At 43.7% G+C, this 22,171-nt stretch overlaps 1 protein-coding gene across 1 annotated transcript in view; it reads right to left on the reverse strand.

Moving 5' to 3' along the window:
- Window positions 1-17,903, reverse strand: part of LOC127057613 (transmembrane protein 104-like) — an 87,179-nt gene extending 69,276 nt beyond the window's left edge. Inside the window, exons 1-6 of the mRNA XM_050966517.1 lie at window positions 17,832-17,903; window positions 14,041-14,091; window positions 9,942-10,063; window positions 6,495-6,582; window positions 4,311-4,391; window positions 2,032-2,152 (exon numbers count right to left, since the gene is read on the reverse strand). Of these exons, the coding sequence (XP_050822474.1) occupies window positions 2,032-2,152; window positions 4,311-4,391; window positions 6,495-6,582; window positions 9,942-10,063; window positions 14,041-14,073 (445 nt within the window). The 5' untranslated portion in view covers window positions 14,074-14,091; window positions 17,832-17,903. The remainder of the gene's footprint in view (window positions 1-2,031; window positions 2,153-4,310; window positions 4,392-6,494; window positions 6,583-9,941; window positions 10,064-14,040; window positions 14,092-17,831) is intronic.
- Between the last annotated feature and the right edge of the window lie 4,268 nt (window positions 17,904-22,171).

Genomic DNA, 22,171 nt, shown 5'->3' on the forward strand with positions numbered 1-22,171 from the left:
GTTCTGGATTTCAGGTGCCCAAGTGATGCTCGGGGCTGCTCTGGCAGCACTACACCCCTGCTTAGATTTGGGTGGGCCTGGATGCTAAGTGGGTTGGCCGCAACCCATCCATGGCTACACCCCTGCCTCTAAGCAAAGCTATGCAACTCATACAAATACCTTTCTTGTCATCTGTACTCTTGGGGGGATTCTGGGCCAAAAATTAAAAATTCTGTGCCAAAAAAATTTAAAATTCTGCATATTTTATTTGTCAAAATAATGCAATATGATCACATGAGTTTCAATTGTTTTGGTAATTTATTTAAACTACAATACAGAAAAAAGTCACAATAACTATTCAGCATTTCCTAAACACATGAAAGTTAAGTTACAAATACATAATAACTAATACTCTAAATTGCAGTTATAATCCTGGATTTTCATTTAAATTACATTACAGAACACCAAACAGCCAAAAAAAAAGTCATTTTAAATTACTCAGACTTTCACACATGAAAGTCATATAGTTTTGCTAATTGTTGTCCTGGACCTGGCTGGGTACTTTGGGAAGTGTTCGCTTCTGATTGTCCTGACATTTTATTGACTGCTTAGTAAATGTTATATTTGCCCTTAAAGTCTTTTTTTTAAATGGGTAAGTAAAATAAATCCTGAGCTGTAATCTAACCCCATTGTGCCACTTTGGCACAGGAAAAAAGCGAGAAAGCACATAGATCCTCCTAGCTGATTCCCTTACTGTCATTTATAAAGTTCTACATCACTTTGGCAATGTAGAAGCCTTAAAATGTTTATAGGTTTCATGCTGTTGGGTGAATTGACTGAGATTTGGAAAAGTTAACTAACATTAGACCATTAACACTGTTATTACGCAGGCAGGCTCAAAAAATGAGATCAATTAACTAGCAGGCAGAGTGCTACATTTCTGCCTCAGGAACAGTCTCTTCCTCTTGTATAATAAAAAGACCTATCCCTCCCCACCCCTGGTGAGCCACCCTCTGATGGTGATCAGTCCTCCTCCCTCTGCAGTGATTTGCATCTCTGAGGCTGCTCCAGGCACGCTGCAACAGACGCGCTGCCTGGACTGCTGGGAAAGAGATGCATGTCACCCCACAGATTTATTTTGCATTTTTCTGCATGGGGGGCACAGAAATTTGCAGACAGACAATCTGAATTCTGCGCCCCTGCAGGGGTGCAGAATTCTGTCAGGAGTACCACTCGGTTGCGTTTTATTTTTGACATATTTTTTTCACAAAGACTCTTTGGGGGAGGATTACTTTAGATACTGGAACAGCCACTAATGATGATTCAGTCACAGGGAGAGACCACAGTGCATCATGGGAGATATACTGCAGTCATGGAGCAAGGCCCATAAGGATGAAGGAGAGCACAAGGGACCTAAAACTACAAACCCATGGCACCATGGCAGCTCAGACACCAAGACTGATGTTGATCCAAAATAAAACACTGACATTTGCAAACCAAATATTTTCAGAATCCTTCATCCTCAAAAAGTTTTTCTATTTTCTCCCAATCTGGAGGTAGCACTTCAAAATGGCAAAACAACAGACTTTCCCACAAGATGGAAATTCCATTTTTCAATCAGCTCACCTCAGAACATATGCTCATGAGACACCACCTAGGAATGTCACAAGACCTTGATGAAAAACCCGTGAAGCGAGGGAACCAATGGAAACATATCCAACAAGAAAGTTTGGAACTTCTAGGACATTGCAACCGAGTAAGTTTAGAGGATTGTGGAAAGAATTAAGCTTCAGAAACTGGCTTGGTTTGAGTCCAGAAAGCGCTTTGTATGGTGTTTCACTGACAAAAACTTTCAAGAAATGCAATTACTTGTACCCACAATTCCCAATTCTGGTTACATTTGTAAAGTGCTCTGCTGAACGCACTGGTAACAGACTAACCTCATCCAGCTCCATCCTGCAAAGGTGGACATAGAGAGAATAACTCTGAAAGTTTCCCAGAGAATCAGTTCCAAAGCAAAATAGGAATGCAAAATACAGCCAGGAAACCTACCCGTACTGAAGTACATCTTGGTCAGGTCAGTCAGAGAAAGCAGCTCATTTATATCAAACACACTTGGCTTTGGATCATCTGGCAGGCAATAGCAGCAGCAAATGTACTTTGATGAGAATTCCTTCAAGAGAACATAAAAGGGACAGAACTATTTTCTGGTCATGTGCACTCTATGTAACACACTGGCAAAGCAGGTATTGCATTCCACTAGAGGACAACAACTTACTATTTATGAAAGACCAGGGAGATACTCTTTTAGCTCAAGTGGTAAAAGTTTGTTGTTGTGGTGTTGAAGATTCTCAGTTAAAATCCTGCTGGCAACCCATGTGAGATGGGCTGTTACATGTACACTAAATATGAGCATATAACGCTCAACTGGGCTTGGAATTGGACACTGCTGTGGGTGCAGAGTTCAGAGCTGGCGTTGGCATTTTTGACTGGGACTGCAACACAACAGACTGGGCTGAAAAAACCCTCTTCAAATATAACAGTGTTTTATCACACTACTCTGCATAGAGCAGGCCTAGGGATTCTGGGAAGTGTTCCTTAGCAAGATGATTCTTTGGGGATATATCCCAAACAACTGAGGGGAGCGTGTGTGAGGAGAAATTTTTGGAGGTCTCACCTCCAAGGATCTTAAGGCACCATAGGCTTGGCAGGGCCCAAACACTGCCTCCAACAGAATTTTAAAACATTTATAGCAGAAAAGGGCTCTTTTCACAGCTAATTTCAGTATGACTAACAGGATGCTTTCAATGTCAAAAATTTGTTGATTCAACACTTTCTCTTCCCAGCTGCAGCAGCTGTTCATTGACTCTACAAACAAGCCCGCTTTCCAGACACTAGTCAGGTCCTGGTGTCAGTTTCCATTGCAGCTGGAGGCAGCAGATTAGTCCAATTAAATCGGATTCATATTGTTAGCATAGAGGAAGTTACTTAATGGGGCTCCTACATCCCTTAAGGGACCACTATGTACTTTACATTCGGTACTCAGAAGGCCTCTGTAGTGAGTCACTCACTTTTTAATTTCTCTTGTTACTAGCCAAATAGCTTCCTATTAAGTCATGATATAATCACATAATAATATACACTCTATATATGTATGTATACACACACACACACACACACCAGATTTTTTGACCTTCGTGTTATTATATACAGTTTCTATAACAGTAATATATATTTATTGTATATACATAATATATATTTGTACAATATGTGTGTTGTATACCATAATATAGTCATATAATAATACACACACTTGGAATAAAAAATAAAATTATTCATTCTCCCTGTAGAATTGATAATTCCACAGGCTTATCAGCCCTATAGGAAAATGTATCTGAAATTAGAAGCATTTTATTATGTCCTGCATAACTGATAGATTTGAGTCAATTCCTAATATTTAGGTTTACCAGTTGGCTCTCAAAAAGCTAAATTCACGTGATTAGTGGGTAAGACTAAGAGACATGGTTCAATGTCTATTGAAATCACTAGGAATCTTTCCACTGACTTCAGATCAGGTTGAGACTCCATATGACTTCAAGATGAAATACAGCAGTATTAGCTAGATTCTTCTCTATACTTTGAGTTATATTTGGTTCAAAGTAGAGCTGGTCCAAAATTTTCAACAAAACTTTTTTGGTCCACAAAAAAAAAAAAATAATAATAATTTCCAAAATGTATTGTTTCATGGAAACTTTCTTCACGTCCAGGATGGAATTTCTGGCCTCACAGACAGAGAGACTCACCCTAGAATAGCAAATAGCCCAGTGGTTAGAACACTCATCTAGGATGTCAGAGACCAGATCAGCTACAGCAGGAGTTTGTGAGGTGCACTAATCATTTAGCTATTGACTATTCTGGAAGTATCTTCACATTTTTGAAAGGTTTCATTTGCATAGGAACAGAACAGCCATCTCTAGTTCAAAGGTTGTGTAAGAGGTCACACTTTAGGTTCAGAATTCTACATCAGAATCCAAATTCAAAGACAAAACAGATACAAGTAAAATTGTGTGGGCTCACCACATCCATCAGAAGTTGGAGACATGGCACCAATTCTTTCTCCTGTATGCTATGATGGAATAGAAACATCTACTTACCAGCTAGGAAGCAGGATCGATAGGCTCTGATCCTCTCAGTGCTCTCAGCTAAAAGGATGGTAGCTCTAGTGAGATGTTTGATAATAGAGAGGATCTGTGGAGCTATAATGAAGAATAAGGGATGCCCTACCCTTACCCTTTCAAGCAAAAGAATCCTATCCAAAGAAAAATTCTTACTGAATGAAGGGCCTTTGACTGGGTGGACTCTTCTCCTCTCTTTGCAGACATGGAAATATTTTCTTTCAATATCATTTCATTCTAAAAATGCAAAGGGGAAAGTCAGTGGAGCTTTGCAGAGCCATAAATATAGTAAAAATTAAGGCCAAGTCCTCAGCCGGTGTAAATCAATATAGCTACACTAATGTCCACATTCCACAGAAGAGCTGATTCATATATGTTGAGCATGGCACTACAGATGATGCAATATTCAATACAGCTATAATCTTAAGTATTCAGAATTATACATCCACTGTTGCATAGTGTCATCTGCATGTCATTAAACCACCTCACTGCTTGTAAAGTGAAATAGTACAACATCCAGTCATTATGTGTAGATTTAATTTGTAAAAAACAATATGGAAAAAAGCATGTAAGGCAAGTGTATGGGTCAAACTAGCCTATGAACGTGCTGGAACTTTGCATGATTTTTTAAAGAGAGTTTGGTCTGTAGTTTGCTATTTTAGTCAAGAATTTAATTTTGAAATATTGATGTTTGTGTACATACATCTAAGAAATCAAGGGCCTAAATCCAAAGCTCAGTGTAGTCAATGCGTGTCTTGCCAATGGTTTCAATGACCTATGGCTCATGCCCTAAAACCAGACTTACACTCATTAAAGTCAACAGAGAGACTCCTATCGACTTCAGTGGGGTTTGGATCAGGCTCCATATGAACAGTACCTATATTACAGAACAAAATTACCAATACAGCGTAGAACAGATCTGTAGAATAAGCCATTATACAGTCAACACACAAGGCACACGTGCTGAATGATGCATCTCCTGCACTTTCAAGAAACCTTTATGCCTTCTGTTTGTTTTCTTGCTGGGGGAGCAGAGGGACAAGGCTAGGTAGGATGCAGTGACTTGCTACAATAGCCACATACATGGTTAAGTTAAGGCAGAGCTCATCAGCCCCAAATTTTGCCATTAACTCTGAGAGCTCTTGCTTTTTTGGCTCTCAGTCAGACTTTTAACATTAGGTTAATGGGCTTTTTTGTAGTTTAATGAAATGATGAATGGGAATGTTACTGAATACGATATCTTTTGAACTACATGAAATACTCCATACAAGCCAAGATGGAGCTACTGAAGCAGTAACTATTTTAGAGAAGCACAAATCATCCAGACAAACTCGCTCCAAGCGTTGCACAGGAATAAAAAAGCCACTTTGCTCTGCTTTGTTATTCACAAAGTCCGCATGCAGTGACTGGAGACTTTCATGTTACATTAATACAAGCAGAAGTCATAGGCCCAATACCTATGGTTAGAGAAAAGAGTTAGACTAAAAGCTTTGGGGACAAAAATTTTTTGGCATTTTAATTAAAATAACTGCCATCTTCGACATGCTGTTTGTCCTCTACTCTAGCAAACACCTCCCCTGTGCTGCCTTTATGCATGAAGCACTCTGCCTGAACTTGTTCACAAGGTCACCGTGCTCTCCTTATTCAAATCCCACCGACAGCAACTAGCCAGCTGCAAAAGGCAAGATTACCAGTCTACATATTACAGACACCTTTTATAAGTGTGCGTGTAGATCATATCAGTACATACAGCAGATTTGTTGACCTTCTGGTTACACTGTCAGTGTGGTTATTTATTGTTTGCATTACAGCAGCACCTAAGGCAGGCACTGTACAATCATAGCAAGTAACAGTTCCTGCCCCCAAGAGTTTATGATCTAAATAGACAAGATAAACAAAGGATGGGAGAAAAGAAGTGTTATCACCGCACTGTACAGGTGGGGAATTGAGGCCAGAGGGAAGAGGTGACTTGCCCGAGGTCTCACAGTCTGGAGAAGAGCCCCAATTGAGTTTCAGGGAAGTAACCGCTACCTTTAGGAATCTGTCCTGGGTACAGCTGATCAAAGAAATTGAGAGTTTCTATGATAATTTTTGACTGAAATTTTAAAAATCATATTTGCAGTAGAGCCCGAAGATCAACAAATCTGGACACTGACAGAGGCAGAGAGGCAAAGGTGCAGAGTCAAAGAACCTTCCTTAAAAGGCTCTGCCCCCATTCCTGCTTAAACCTGGAGGTTACCTGCTTGAGCACCACTGCTCATATCACAAATGGAGAGAGGCACTAATTTAATCTCAGGGAAAATACTTAAAAACTGTAAAAAACAAAAAACAAAGATTCACCTCTTGGTGGCTGTCATTACTCCTGTCCCAAATAATTCTTGCATTTGCAGAGGACATTACTTCAATCAGGAAGGTCACAGTTATGTAACTAGGGGAAAAATGCAAGAGACATTGATTCTGGAATATTGCATGCTTGCTTCATTCTTAACAAGATACTGCAAAAAAATAGCCCTAACAATTCATTTATCTCACTCAGATCTTTAACTGAGATGGGACAATGAGGAGAAATTTAGATCTGGATCTGAATTAATTTAGCCTGGAATTTGGGTTTCCAGGTAAAATTGTGGCTGGATTTTAAGAACCTGATCTTTCTCATTTTATCAGTGCAACTCCATTGTTTTTAGTGGAGTTAATCTTGATTTTAGTCGAGTGTAAATGAGAGGAGAAACAGGCCCATTATTTGGATCTGACCCCCTGAAATCCCTTCAGCTATTTTTTTTTTAATGTCAGCTGAATCTGAACTGGAAATAGAAAAGAAGCCCTCTTCCTCTTATAGCCCTGATTTGGAACCAAACCCATTAGGGCAGGTTAGAACCCAGGGATTTTTACCACAACCTGCCTTTCCTTTTCCCCAACTATACCCCCCAAAACTCAAATGGGATCAGACTGGAGGTTCTGGCTTTATCTCATGTCTAGTCTAAGTTTTTCCTTTGAGCCCATGTTTGTAATAAGGATCACTGGAGAAAGGACTATGCAGCATGTGTGTGGAGCAAAGCATGTTTTGTACAGTAAGACATGTGAGCATGTCCCCGTTGCTACTGAGCAGCCATTTTGCATCTATTTATGCAGACGCACAGGGTGCTGTGACTCATACTTGCTGCATGCACAGACCATAGCCTGTGATATGTCAAGCCTCATAGTTCTTTCATTTGCATTACAGCAGCGTCTACAGGCCCCAAATGAGATTCAGGGCCCCATTGTACTAGGTGCTGTATACACACAAAGCAAGAGACCACTCATAACCCAAAGAGTTTGTGCTCTAAATAGACAAGACAGAGGGTGGGTGGAGTAAGGAAGGCACAGAAGAGGGAAAGTGACTTGCTCATGATCACACAGCAAGTCAGTGGCAAAGCCAGGAACTGAATCCTCCTCAGAATAAAATATTGTAAGAACAGGAAATGTTGTTCCGTTCGTGTAGCCTGAATACTATCGTATGATCTGGAATGGTATGAGTGAATACGTACTTCCTGAACTGTATACTCAGTCACACATTTTTAAACAGGGCGGCTCTAGAGCCTGGAGCCATCCCTGCTTTTAAACACCTCTGGAAATTAGCCTGGCAAATTCTGAAGCTGTTGGGCTTTTGCTGCATGTGGGTCTGTTTTCTCCCATTTGCACCTCTAGATGGCAGTAGGGTTTAAGGATTTTTTTTTATTTTTTTTTTAAAAACCCACTGAGGTTCAAGAGCATAGGAGGACCAGAAATTCCTATGTAATCTAGATACCTAACTCAGATCTGAGATTCAGTGTCAATCTCCATCCATTTCTGTCTAAAGTTTGAAAAGAGCAGTTCATGTTCCTCCACGACACATGCTGTTTAGAACACATGGCAAGGTGACTATGACACTAATTATGTTTATGCAAAATTTACTTGGCGATCAGAAGGATCTTAACATGAGCTTTACAAATAAAGCCTAGAAGCCTGTACAAAAACTTCTGGCCATGGCCAAAAGTATAGTATTCCTTTCAATTTTATTTTTACAGCTTGGCTTATTTACAAAGCCAGTGGCTTGACAGTCCTAGTCCTCCTTTCCCATTATAAAATCCCAAGCCATCTCTGAGATAACAGTTGGAAATTATTGATGGAACAGACACCATATTTCTGTCATAAACCTCCTTCCACCCACTATAGTGCTGACAATAGTCCTGTTAAAAAGATACTGTTGTTACCTAGGAGAGGAAGACTTGCCCAGTGGTCAGGGTCCTAGCATGGGATGCAGGAAACCTTGGTTCATTTTCCTGCTGTGCCACAGACATCCTGTGTGACCGGGCAAGTCACTTGGAAGCTGTGCCTTGGTTTCCCTTCTGTAAAATGGGGATAACAGCCCTGCCTTCCAAGGGTGTTGTGAGGATAAATACATTAAGGACTGTGAGGCACTCAGATATGACAATATATCTACCTTAGAGAGATTGATTGGAAGCTCTTTGTAATAAGTTTATAAACTTATGAACTTTATTCTAGGTTTGCACACTGCTTACCACTGGGGGGCACTGGCAGATAATAAACAGCTCTAGTAATAATAATCTTATACTTCACCATTCTGAAGGGACAGCAACACTGCTTCACAAGGTGGGCAATCAGAGCAGGACCTTTGCCAATAGTTTTGGTCAGTCTATAGCAGGGGTGGGCAAACTACGGCCTGTGGGCCACATCTGGCCCACTAGACATTTTAATCCGGCCCTTAAGTTCCCACTGGGGAGCAGGATCTGGGGCTTGTCCCACTCCAGTGTTCCTGCCAGGAAGCAAGGTCGGGGGCCACTCCACGCAACTTTCAGAAGCAGAGGCATGGCCCCCCTCTGGCTCCTATGCGTGGGGCAGCCAGGGGTCTCCGCTTTGCACACTGCCGCCACCCCAAGCACCCCCCCCATAGCTCCCATTGGCTGAGAACCACAGCCAATGGGAGCTGCAGGGGCAGTGCCTGTGGACAGGGCAGTGTGCAGAGCTGCCGAGCTGGGCGCAAAGCTGCCAGGCCATGCCTCACGTAGGAACTGGAGTAGGGACATGATGCTGCTTCTGGGAGCCACTTGAGGTAAGTGCCGCCCGGAGCCTGCACCCCTGAGCCTCTCCCCATGCCCCAACCACCTGCCCCAGCCCATATCCCCCTCCCACCCTCCGAACCCCTTGGTCCCAGCTCAGAGCATCCTCCTACACCCTAAACTGCTCATCCCCTGCCCCACCGCAGATCCCGCACTCCCAATTTGAGCCCTCATCACCCCTCTCCCCCTGCACCAACCCAGAGCCCCCTCCCACACTGTGAACTTCTCTTTTCTGGCCCCACCCTGGATCCCGTACCCCAACCAGATCCCTCATCCCCTCCTGCACCCCAACCCCCAATTTGTGAGCATTCATGGCCCGCCATACAATTTCTATTCCCAGATGTGACCCTTGGGCCAAAAAGCTTACCCACCCTTGGCCCATAGTCTCAGGACTCAGGAGAAAAAGTAGAAAAAAATAATTCTGATTTAATATTTCTATTACAATAGTGACCAAAAGTCCCAATCAGAATTAGGCCTGGCTATGCTAGGTGCTGTACAAACACAGAAGAGGTAATGGTCCCTGCTCCAAAGACTTACAACCTGAAAAAGGAATCTCACAATTACAGAATTGTTCATATACATTTTATCAGACACAGCACAGTTAGAAGAGTTGCAAAGTAGGCATGGGTCCCAACTAAACCCTAGGATAGAAAGGAGAGATCATGTAAAAAGGTGTTTCTCTATAGTTTACCTCATCACCATGGCAAGTGCCAAGATAACACTGCTTGCCAGCCAGCCTGCATCAGCAAAGGCTTTGGGCAGGGCTAAGATTCCAACTCCAAACATTGAGTTAAATACATACATCATGCCGACCTAAGGTAAAAGAGATGGGCATAAGAATAGCAGAGAAAGCCTGAGGGGCTACAGGGGGAAGGTGAGACCTGGTGACAACTACCCGAACACTGGGCCAGAGTCATAGAATTTAACGCCACAAGGGCCTACCAGAACATGCAGTTCGACTTCCTGTCTATTGCAGCCCACCAACACCACCCAGCACCCACACGCTAACCCTAGCAACGGAAATTAGACCAAAATATTACAGGAGATACATTATTATGTGCCATAGGTAAAGAATAGGTGAGACCAGATCAGCTCCTCCACAGAGGCCCTGGACCTTCCCACAACTTCCTGCTGGTCACCTCACCCTCCCCAGCCTGCGTAGCAACATCCCATGGGCTCTCTGCTTGCCTTCAACCCCAGAGAGGTTTCTCACAGCTGGTGGAAGAACTAACGTAATGCTGATATGATCATTCTTTTGCATGCTCATTCCACACGGCATTTCCGTGCATGACAACAAGGACAGTAGCGGTAACCCCCCAGCTCCACACCTCACCGAGAATGTGGGGGGGTTGGTAGGAGGGCAGATGGTACACATCTGGAGCTCTTCCCCCTCCACACACTTCTTGTTCAGGGCATGATTTATTCTCATGGGAGAAATTTTCCCTTATGCAGAGAACCACGTCAAGGCCTACTCCCTATTTGCTCCCTGCGTAAGCCCTCGAAGTGGGACTTGCATAGTTCACAGTCCTCTTGCAGCCCCTCTGCAAAGAGGTGAATTTCATCCTCAGCAATTTTGATTGGTGCTCACTGACAGAGGTGAAAGTAAGCCGGTCCGGTCCGGTGTACCAGAAAAAGCCAGTACGCTGTGCTGGACAGCACTGGCTTCCATGGTGGGGATTAAAAGGGCTCTGGGCTGCCTGTAGCTGCGGGCAGCTCAGAGCCCTTTAAATCCCAGCCCTGGCTCTGACGGCTGGGCTGGGGCCAGGATTTAAAGGGCTCAGAGCTCCCTGGGGCTGCAAGCAGCCCAGAGCCCTTTGAATCCCAGTCATGGGCTCCGGCGGCCAGGCTGGGGCTGGGATTTAAAGGACTCAGAGCTCCCCGCGGCTGCGGGCAGCCCAGAGCCCTTTGAATCCCGGCCACGGCTCTGGCGGCTGGGCTGGGGCAAGATTTAAAGGGCTCAGAGCTCCCCAGGGCTGCCTGCAGCCCAGAGCCCTTTGAATGCCCTCCCCGGCTGGGATTTCAGGGCTCGGAGTGCCCTACGGCTGCGGGCAGCCCAGAGCCCTTAGAATCTCCGCCAGCTCTGGCAGCTGTGCTGGGGCCAGGATTTAAAGGGCTTGGGGCTCCCCTCAGCAGCAGGAGCTCTGGGTCCTTTAAATCCCTGCCCCAGCCCCGCAAAGCTCAGGGTTCCCCCCGGTGGCCAGAGCTCTTGGCCCTTTCATTTGCCCTTAAGCCGCGGGGGGCTCCCAGCCACCTCTTCACCTAGGAGCCTCTGGTTGATTTAAAGGCCCTGGGTCTCCCAGCCACAGCAGGTGCCCCAGGGCCTTTAAATCTTGAGAGGCCACGCCTCTTCCAGATGAGGCCACGCCCCCGCTCAGGACTCCAGCAGTACCGGTAAGTCCTGTAAATTACTTTCCCTTCTTCTCACTGACCTCTGCAAAGCCTCTCCCAGAAGTGGCTTCACAAAAGTCTTGAGTCACCATTATAGAAAGACCTTGACAAGCCTAGTCCTACAGGGAGCTGATTTAATTTATGCCTTCATGACTAATTTCTAGCTGAAGTAAACTCCTGTAGCAAACCAGAAATGGCTCAGATTATCCTGTGCTTTTTCTCTCAGCTGGGGACACACTACCAGAAGGAGATCATGTACTGTATGGTTCACTGAACTCATTCACTCCCAGATAGTCCTTCTCTGCCTGCTTTCCCCTCCCTTGCCCCACTCCCAGACAAAAATCTCAGCATCACCAATATAACTAGCGCTCATTATTTATAGAGCCACTAGCTTCTGAAATGCCTCTCTCTGAAAATGACTTTGTGGGCCTTGATTCTCTCAGTGATTCTACATCAGATTGGCTCAGTTCACAACTCAAAGGACAAATTATTGTTGTTGGGTTTTTGTTATTGTTGGCTTTTGTTTGCTTTAAGCTGTCCAGCCTTGAAAACTCCACCTGAGATGAAAACCTCAGCTATGATTTTCTGTTTCTTATCTCCTCACCAGAAAGAAACAAAAATACTCAGTTTGTTTAAAAAGCGGGAAGGGACTGATTCTTCTTCCACTTACAAGGGCAAAAATCTGGAGTAAGTTTTATTGTAGTCAATGGAGACACACCAGTGTACCCCTCATGTGAAACAAGACTTGGGCACAAAGATTTTAAAAGGCTGAATTAGACACAAAGCAGTGCTGAGTATACTAGAGATAAGGCTTCTGTTTTTCAATGTTTATTAATTTAATTTTTCCAAGGAGAATTTTTTGGGTGGGAGGGGGTAAGCATTTTTTTGTTTTCAGTAGAAGTCCAAAAATCAGGATTTTGGGGGGGCTGTCTTTGTATATACAGTGATGAGTCATATATGTTACTCATTACAGAAGTATATACCAAAATGAGTAAAGTGCACTAGGTAACATTGCAAGGAGATTAATGTAGCGGTTTTTGAAACAGCACGATGGAACCTGTAGTGGATTCCAGCAGGGTCCACACAGACCAATTAACATGCAATGTATTAGTGCACTTTAGACATCACTCCCCCCATAGTCCAATTACTGCTGTGTCAACAAGTTCCTTAGGAACAAAGTAACCATTTCTGGTGTTTATTGGATAAAACTCTGATTTCTTTTCTTTGTGGGTGTTTGTTGGTGTATCTGGGGTGATTTATCCATATTCATCAGTTAAAACCTAAAATAATAAATCCTACTTCAGAGAACAACCCTGCAAGGGCAGAGAGCTGGACACTTTTCAGCAACCCCCTGCACCATTTCATAGATTTTAAAGCCAGATGGGATCTTTACAATCATCTAGTCTGAGCTCTTGTGTAGCATAGGCCAGAGACTCCTGTCTGAGCTACTTCCATCACACAGGCCTAACCCTCGGACTCTTTCCTTCTCCCTGGCTCTCATTCACATTCCCCCCCACACCCACCCTTTCCCTGACTCTGCTGCACCAAGATTTTATGGCTCTGCTTCTAGAAGTTCACTTAGCTCCCCTATGCTCCCCTTCTCACTTACCTGAATAATATTACTGTCAAGATTATCAGGTGGCCAAATTAGGGGGTGGGGGAGTCTGTTAAAAGAACAGTCCCATTGCATAGTTGTCTGAGCCTCAGCGCAACCATTTATGTCAGAGGTGAGATTTCCACCCTCCACTCTGGATCCTTTACACTAAGTAAAAGGGCTGGGGCAGTGCCATAACTTAGACAGACCCTGGGGGCTCAAAGTCACCTTAGCCCCCACAACGCCTGGGCAGGCTGCACATTCTGTGCTGAGCATCTTGAAGGTACGGCACAGAACCTCCCCCAAGACCTGGACTGAGCATCAGAGAGGTTAAAAAAAAACAGCCAGTGGATTTGCCTTACACACTATGGGCGCTTTACAGCACTCCTGCAGCATAAAGAGAACTTCATGTAGATGAGAATCAGGCCCTATAGGCTCATAAAACACGGAGGTCAAAGACCTACCAGAACATCTTGCAAAAGCCCCTTTGCAAGTGCTGGGATCCCATCTAACTGTGAGTCACTTAAATCAAAGCACTGAGACTCAGTAGTGGGGTACATGACTATAAGCTGTATCAATCAATCATGCCTGCGGTGCACAAACAGCCACACACCACTGGCTATTTAACAAGACTCCCAATGTCTTGCCCTGGAATCTGTTGGGGTAACTAAGAATCCATTCCAGATATTGCAAAGATCAATCTCTTCTATGGTTGTTCCAAAATTCTGGTCAGGAATAAGGCAGGGCTCTCACCAGGACACTACATCCACCTGTTCTGTAAAAAAGTCATTCTAAAAGAGCATTTTACCATCAGTGAATATTGACTTTCCGCTCCCATCATTCACTTCTTGTTCATGTCCTGTAAAGAAAAGAAGTCAAATGATGGGGACAATCATCTTATTAAATACCCCATGTACTGTCAAAGTCCCATTTACTCTGTGGGAAGCTGGATCAAAATTCTACAGCAAGGCCCTGTGGTTAAGTGTCAGTCTGTTAGGGCAGGCTGCAAAGTATATGGCAGCTAATGGAAAATTCAAACGGGAGGTACCAGAGAATTAAAACTAGGAAAGGAATAATCCTATCTGCATAAACAACACAGGAGATACTATCTTCACGTGGCTAAGACATTAGGATTGGAACTCAGAAGTTCTGTGTGGAGGAGGTTTCTTGCACTACCACAGACCTTGTGTGGACATGTCACTTAATCTGTGACCCAGATTTTTAAAGAAGCCTAATGTCTCGTTTTCAAAATGGATTTAAGCATTTAGGTGCCTAAATCTCATTGACTGTTGATATAATTTTGGCCCATAGTACCTAAATACCTTTTGAAATGAGACTTCAGTTCCTAAGTCAGTTAGGCATTGCAACACTAAGCACACCACCACCTAAACGCCTCAGTTCCCCATCCGTATAATGGGGGTAATAATACTTCCCTGCTTCACAAGTGTGTTGTGAAGATAAATTCCCTGAGGCTTCTGAAACATTCAGCTATAGCGGTGGCTGTAGACAAAGTCCTGTTTGAGATGGAGGTAAACCCAGCTTTTTGAAGAAAAGGGGACTCACTTGATTACAAATATAATCAGGAGAAGTCTCTTCCTTTGAAGTCCAACCTACCTGAAACCAGAAAGTCAACAAGCTGGTCATTCACTGCACACATATCCACAAAGATGGTCAGCAGTGGAACAGATTTCTGCATGGGATTATACTGAGTCTTTGGGTTGCATGACAAAACTATCCTTCTAAGGGATTTAAACTGAAAGCGCACAGACCGATCTTCATGTGTTTCATGTGCAGATTAACACAGGTTTAACAATAAAGCAAAACTTGTGAATCAACAACAGTAAAAAAACTACCCTTGCCCAGTGGAAAGGCATGTAAGGTGAAAGAGGCAGGCTAACCAGTCAAGTTAAACTCATGCCTGCTACACAAGAAAGATGGCAGTGTAGAGATTTTCTTCTATGGTGTACAGTAAACATACAAATATGGCATATTTATTCCAGATTAGCAATTTCAATGTTTTAGAAGTAAGGAACTTGGACCCAATACTTCTATTCTACAGCACTGTTCAGTCAACAATCTTAAAGTTCATCAATTAAACCTCACAATTCCCATGAGATCAGTGTTATCTCACTGCATTGATGGGTAAATCAAGGCACCTAAAAGTTACTACGCCATTTACACAAAACTACACACCAGAATAAAAACCTGGGGTGAAACCTGGCCCCACTGAAGTCAATGAAAAAACTCCCAGGGACTTCAGTAAGGTCAGGAGTTAACCCTGGAATCCTGCTTTGACCATAACACCCCCTTTTTTGGGGGCACCATCTCTGCTTTCCCAGCTGGTTAAAATTGGAATCAGCATAGCATTTCTAAAACTTCAATATTCTGTGTCCCCTTTACAGTATTATAAAAGAAACAAAGTTAAAAGAAGCAGAAACAATGTAAGAAAGAAATCACTCATAGTCCAAGAGTTCTCAGCATGAGTGCATTACACCAACACTGAGCATAGCGCGCTAGCAGTGACATTGCTGCCCTAGCACATAGAGAAAGCATTACGAGGACCCTTGAACACTGCAAATTTCACAGTCACATGTATGCTTGATACATTTAAGGATTTGTTCTTCTTTTTCATGAGTTTTTTCCCCGTAAGTCCCCTTCACATCAATGGAGCTGCAATCTGCACTATATCGATAGAAGGGTAAATCCTTGTTTTCCCCAGCACCAAAATACTGTGAAACTTTGCTGTGTGAAAGAACCCTTAGCTTGATCCAGATCCTCAGTTGGCATAGCTCCATTGACATCAATGGCTTAAACCAGTTGAACATCTGGCTCAGCTTGACAAAGATTTTATTAGTGGTGTGGGTAAGCCTAGTTAGAGGTTGCCAAGTGACCTGCTCTGAGGGGCAGTGTATTCCCTTTAGAGATAACAAAGGGTCTGTTCAAAAGGATGGCCTCTGCACATTCCTTTGAGAGATACTTATTCACTCCCACTGTATTACTCTTCAAGTAATTTGGGAAAAGAGCAGATTATGGAATTAAAGCAACCAAGGTCACATTAACTCCTGTTTTCCCATGTTTGGTCAATTATTGTGCTAATTAGGAGAGGACACTGCATTCAGCTAACCAGACTGGAATTCTAGAGACTTCTCATTGCAACAGGCATGAGCGCACACTTTATTTTTATCTTGCCCCAAAGCTATGCTTTGGCTCAACGAGAGAGAGAACAGAACTCAGGCCCTCCTATTCCCCTGTGCTGTAGGCCTCCACTTGGCATGGCGCTTAAGCATGTTGTTTCATTCATTCATGCAATAAGTGATGCAGTTGGCGGGGTGTAGGAAAGATCTTTTCTGTGCATGCGCAGAGACTGGTGATGCAAGCTGATAGCTCTGTGTTTGGCTGCTTAGCAGCCTGGCCTAGCTGGCACTCCTGAGCCCACCAATGGCACACTGAACTAGGCCCCTCTGGAAACGTGATACTCTATTGTCCACTTTCACTCTCACATGAGTGACTTCAAGCATGTGACTAGAGCTATTCATTTCAATAGCACTACTTTTGCTTAAAGGCAGGCATATGCTTCAGGGCTTGAGTCCGCAGACCATGTTTCCTCTCTCAAGTGTAAGCAATAGTTTGGATACTTTTTGGAATCACTTTCAGCTGCCAGGCTAGAAATACTGTGGGGAAAGGACTCGTCATGTTGACTGCACTTTCCAAACCTCAACCTGAGTTTTGCATTCAGTTTGGGCAATTTATTTTATCCAAGCTAGTTTACCCTTCTCTCTGGCTTACCAGTGGCAGTCGCCACCTGCCTTGCATCACTTCTCAATGGTTAGAAGTTTCCTCAGTACTGAACCTGCCCTTGTTTCACATGCCAGTCTCATGATCTGAAGCGCACCTGTACAGCTGCAATTCCAGAAGAGAGTGGTGACCTCAGGCAAGTCACTTTCCCTCTCTTTTTCCGTTTCCTCTCCTGCCCTTGGTCTTGTCTGTTCAGTTTGTAAGGTCTTCAGGACAGGGCCCATCTCTTACCACGTGTTTGTACAGCACCTGGCATGAGGGGCCCTTGGTCTCAGATGGGCTTCCAGGTGCTACAGTAATACAAATAATGCTGCTAGCGACTCTGGTGAGCGCTATTTGTAAATCTAAAGAGTCTGCGAGTGATAGGGTAAATCTCTCTCTATTCAGGAATGGTTGTAGCACAGTAAGATTGGACAAAATATCAAAAAGTTGGTGATAGCCTCCCAAATATACACACATACACATTGGTCAAAAGTTGTCCCCATCTGAGGACTGGTCAACTGAATGAGATTAGTTGGTGATGTCATCCAATAAGAACTGGGCTAGATGTCCACAACACAAGAATCACCACCCTGATTGAGGTACCCCTTGATATCTCAGCAGAAAGCCCAAGGACAGATTAGTCCTGAAAACAGGTCAATACACTGCCACTTCCTGTACATGTCTGCAGGAAAATACAAGGACTGCAGAACTTAGTGTAGCCAAGTCCAATACTTCTCTTAGACACTGAGACAAAGATTCACATTGACTTTAAGAGGCATGGGTTCAAGCCCTAATTCACAGAAATACAGAAACAAGACTTACTTCACAAAGTTTTGGCCACCATACTGGCATGCTCAGGTGGCCTCTCTCCCCTCATCTGTGTATCCAGCCTCCTAGAGATGCAAGAAAATGTGATAACAGTGCTGTGAATTTCACTTTAAGAGACTTATTGGCAGCTGTTGCTGACTAAAAGTGTTCTGAACAGAATTAAGTGTCATAATCCAGGAGTTCCTAAATTCTAAGCTGTTTGGTTAGTCAATAAGACAAAATGAAGACATGAACTAATTTAGCAGGCATCTGGAACAAGACAAGTGGCTGACTGACAACATCCAGGTTCCTGCTGAGCTAGAATCTTTGGTACGCATTCAAGCTGATTTTTGACCTTTCCTTCAGAGTTCAAACACTTTCATGGAATTTCAGCTGTTCAAGTGCCCTTTAGAGATACAGGATCATATCAGCATGGTTCTGTTGACTTCAGATGGTGTTGCATTGATTTACACCAGCTGAGGATCTGGCTGGCCCAGTATGTTTACATTTTGTGCATCATAAGCAACACTATCTTGCATCATAAGCAACACTATCTTTCCTTTTACGTGCTGTTCACCTAGCAGAGACAGAAGGAAGGAATCCAAAAGGTTCAGTAGCAGTCTCTCTAGAGATGGGGGCTCTTAAGATAGAAAGGGTACAGGAAGACACAGAAAAAAAAAATCTGAACCCTGACATTCCAACTGCAGGTCACCCAAAATTGTAAGAGAACATGTGTTGATAGGGGGAGCTGTTGAAGGCTTAAAGAGTTTATTTGGGATGCAGGAGGGATATAGACCTTGCCCATGTGTGCCTTTGCCACACGGTCAATGTGATCCAGATGTGAATTAGGGCAAATTCCATATTTATGTAAATCTGGGTGAGTCAACCCAGTTACATAGGAGTTGGTTGACCGTAAGAAAGGAAGCAGCTAGAGGAACATGCCCACAAGAGAAGCTGCAGCAATTCTGACTGATTTAATGAGATTTGGCACAACAGCAGGGTACTGAGATATCAGAGGAATGACAAATATGTTCAGGGTGGTAGTACTGCTAACTAAAACACAAGTCTTTAAATGCAACATAAACCAGTTTCCACTTACTGGGTCACCAGAGTGAGGCCCATAGAGATATTCTGTCCTCAAATGCCACTTTCAATCCACAGCAGGATTGCTCTTTCAAGCTCCCTAAACCTTCTTATTTCTGAATACAAGAGCAGCCCCTCTGGGGATCATAAACCATTTGTCAAATAAAATAATCCCAGCCCAAGAAGCAATCAGAGCTCCAACAGCAATGCAGCAGAGCACCCTTCCCAGCAGACAGATTCACAAGGTGAAACCCTGGGCCCATTGTGGTCAAGACCAGGGTCACACCCATAGATTTTAAGGTAAAAAAGGATAGTTATGACAAGTTAGTCCAGTGTTTCTCAACATCCAGTCCATGGACCAGTGCCAGTCCCTGACACAGTTTCGGAATGCAGCAAGCTGGTCCCTGGTATCAAAAAGATTGAGAAACACTGATCTAGTCTGACATCCTGAAGGCCTAGGATTTCATCCATACCCCTTGGTGGATAAAGAAAACTTCAAAAGGGGCCTGAGTCTTCACATCAGCCACCTGAGCATTTGGGGGATATGAATCTAGGATCTCTGGCACCCTAAGCAAGTATACTCTTAGGCTAGCAGACATCTAGTCTGTAAAGTGACAATCCATCTTTGGGATCATCTGAGCACAAAGGCATCTGCTACCTCACCATTCTTATTTTTCACATCAGGAAAATTTCAGTAAGTTCACTTGATTCAGTAAGTTGTGAATAATGTTTCATTTATAATAGTTCTCTCAGCAATTCAGAAGGGTGCAGTTTAAATTGGTGGAATGACTCAGCAAACAAAAGAAAACAATGAAAGACTGTAAAAGCAGCAAAGAATCCTGTGGCACCTTATAGACTAACAGACGTTTTGGAGCACGAGCTTTCGTGGGTGAATGCCCACTTCGTCAGATGCATGTAGTGGAAATTTCCAGAGGCAGAGGTGTGTGTGTGTGTGTGTGTATATATATATATATATATATATATATGCAGGCAAGCTAGAGATAATTCTGGTTGGTAGGAGGGAAGAAGGAGCTCTTCCCCTTCCACACACTTCTTGCTCAGCAGTTTCTCTTTAAAGTCTGGTCCTGAAGTTTTTTTGCTGCAGGATGGTCACCTTAAGGTCTGCTATAGTGTGGCCAGGGAGGTTGAAGTGTTCTCCTACAGGTTTTTGTATATTGCCATTCCTAATATCTGATTTGTGTCCGTTTATCCTTTTCCGTAGCGACTGTCTGAAAATTTGACACCATCAGCTCAGGATTAAACAAAGACTGTGAATGGCTTGCCAACTACAAAACCAGTTTCTCCTCCCTTGGTTTTCACACCTCAACTGCTAGAACAGGGCCTCATCCTCCCTGACTGAACTAACCTCATTATCTCTAGCTTGCCTGCATATATATACCTGCCCCTGGAAATTTCCACTACATGCATCTGACGAAGTGGGCATTCACCCATGAAAGCTCATGCTCCAAAACGTCTGTTAGTCTATAAGGATTCCTTGCTGCTTTTACAGATCCAGACTAACACGGCTACCCCTCTGATACTTGAATGAAAGACTGAAGTCTCTTCCTCAAGGGAGCATGCTGATACTAAGGAAGTTAAATAACTGAACAGGATTGGAATGAGAAAGACTCCCCCAGTTTGGGGCTCAGATCCTAGTGACCCCTAAGTGTGCAACCCAACCCTCCCAAAGGTAGCCAGCAAGTACAGATTGGATTAATGGACTATAAAGTGGATAGAAAGCTGTCTAGATCATTGGGCTCAAGGGGTAGTGATCAATGGCTCGATGTCTAGTTGGCAGCCGGTATCAAGCAGGGTGCCCCGGGGTTGGTCCGGAGGCCAGTTTTGTTGAACATCTTCATTAATGATCTGGATGATAGGATGGATTGCACCTTCAACAAGTTCATGGATGGCACTAAGCTGGTGGGAGAGGTAGATACACTGGAGGGTAGGGATATGGTTCAGAGTCACCTAGACAAATTGGAGGATTGGGCCAAAAGAAATCTGAGGTTCAACAAGTGTAGAGTCCTAGTCTTAGGATGGAAGAATTCCATGCACTGCTACAGGCTAGGGACCAACTGGCTAAGCAGCAGTTCTGCAGAAAAGGACCTCAGGATTACAGTGGACGAGAAGCTGGATATGAGTCAACAGTGTGCCCTTGTTGCCAGGAAGGCTAACGGCATATTGGGTTGCATTAGGAGTATTGCCAGCAGATTGAGGGAAAAGATTATTCCCCTCTATTCAGCACTCATGAGGCCACATTAGGAGTATTGTGTTGAGTTTTGGGCCACTCACCCCACTGCAGAAAGGATGTGGACAAATTGGAGCATGTCTAGCAGAGGGCACTGAAAATGATTAGGGGGCTGGGGCACATGAGTTATGAGGAGAGGCTGCGGGAACTGGGCTTACTGAGTCTGCAGAAGAGGAGAGTGAGAGGGGATTTGATAGCAGCATTCAGCTACCTGAACGGGGGTTCCAAAGAGTATGGAGCTAGACTAGTCTCAGTGGTACCAGATGACAGAACAAGGAGCAATGGTTTCAAGTTGCAATGGGGGAAGTTTAGGTTGGAAATTAGGAAACACTATTTCACTGGGAGAGTGGTGAAGTAATGGAATGGGTTACTTAGGGAGGTGGTGGAATCTCCATGCTTAGAGGTTTTTAAGGCCCAGCTTGACAAAGCCCTGGCTGGGATGATTTAGGTGAGGTTGGTCCTGCTTTGAGTAGGGAGTTGAACTAGATGACCTCCTGAGGTCTCTTCTAACCCTAACCTTCTATGATTCTGTTACATGATGGTGGTTCTTGACCTTTTCCATAACAGGACTTCTCTCCTATTCAACAATAAGGAAAAAGCAACATCCCAATACCTATTTGTAACCACCAGAAAAAAAACCCCTCTCTAATATGCTGCCACCTCCCATCCCTGATTCTCCTGATCAGCTACACATTTGGTGACCCCTAGCTCTTGTGTTATAAGTAGTAGTAAATAACGCATCCTTATTTACTTTCTCCACACCAGTAATGACTTTGTAAACCTCTATGATATCCCCCCTTAGTTGTCTCTTTTCCAAGCTGAAAAGCCTGTCTTATTAATCTCTCCTCCGATGGAAGCTGTTCCATACCCCTAATCATTTTTGTTGCCCTTTTCTGTGCCTTTTCCAACATATCTTTTTTGAGATGGGGCAACCACATCTGTATGCAATATTCAAGATGTGGGCGTATCATGTATTTATATAGAGGCAATACTATATTTCTGTCTTAATATCTACTCCTTTCCT

This window comes from Gopherus flavomarginatus, chromosome 9 (assembly GCF_025201925.1).
Source record: "Gopherus flavomarginatus isolate rGopFla2 chromosome 9, rGopFla2.mat.asm, whole genome shotgun sequence".
NCBI classification, from domain to species: Eukaryota; Metazoa; Chordata; order Testudines; family Testudinidae; genus Gopherus; species Gopherus flavomarginatus.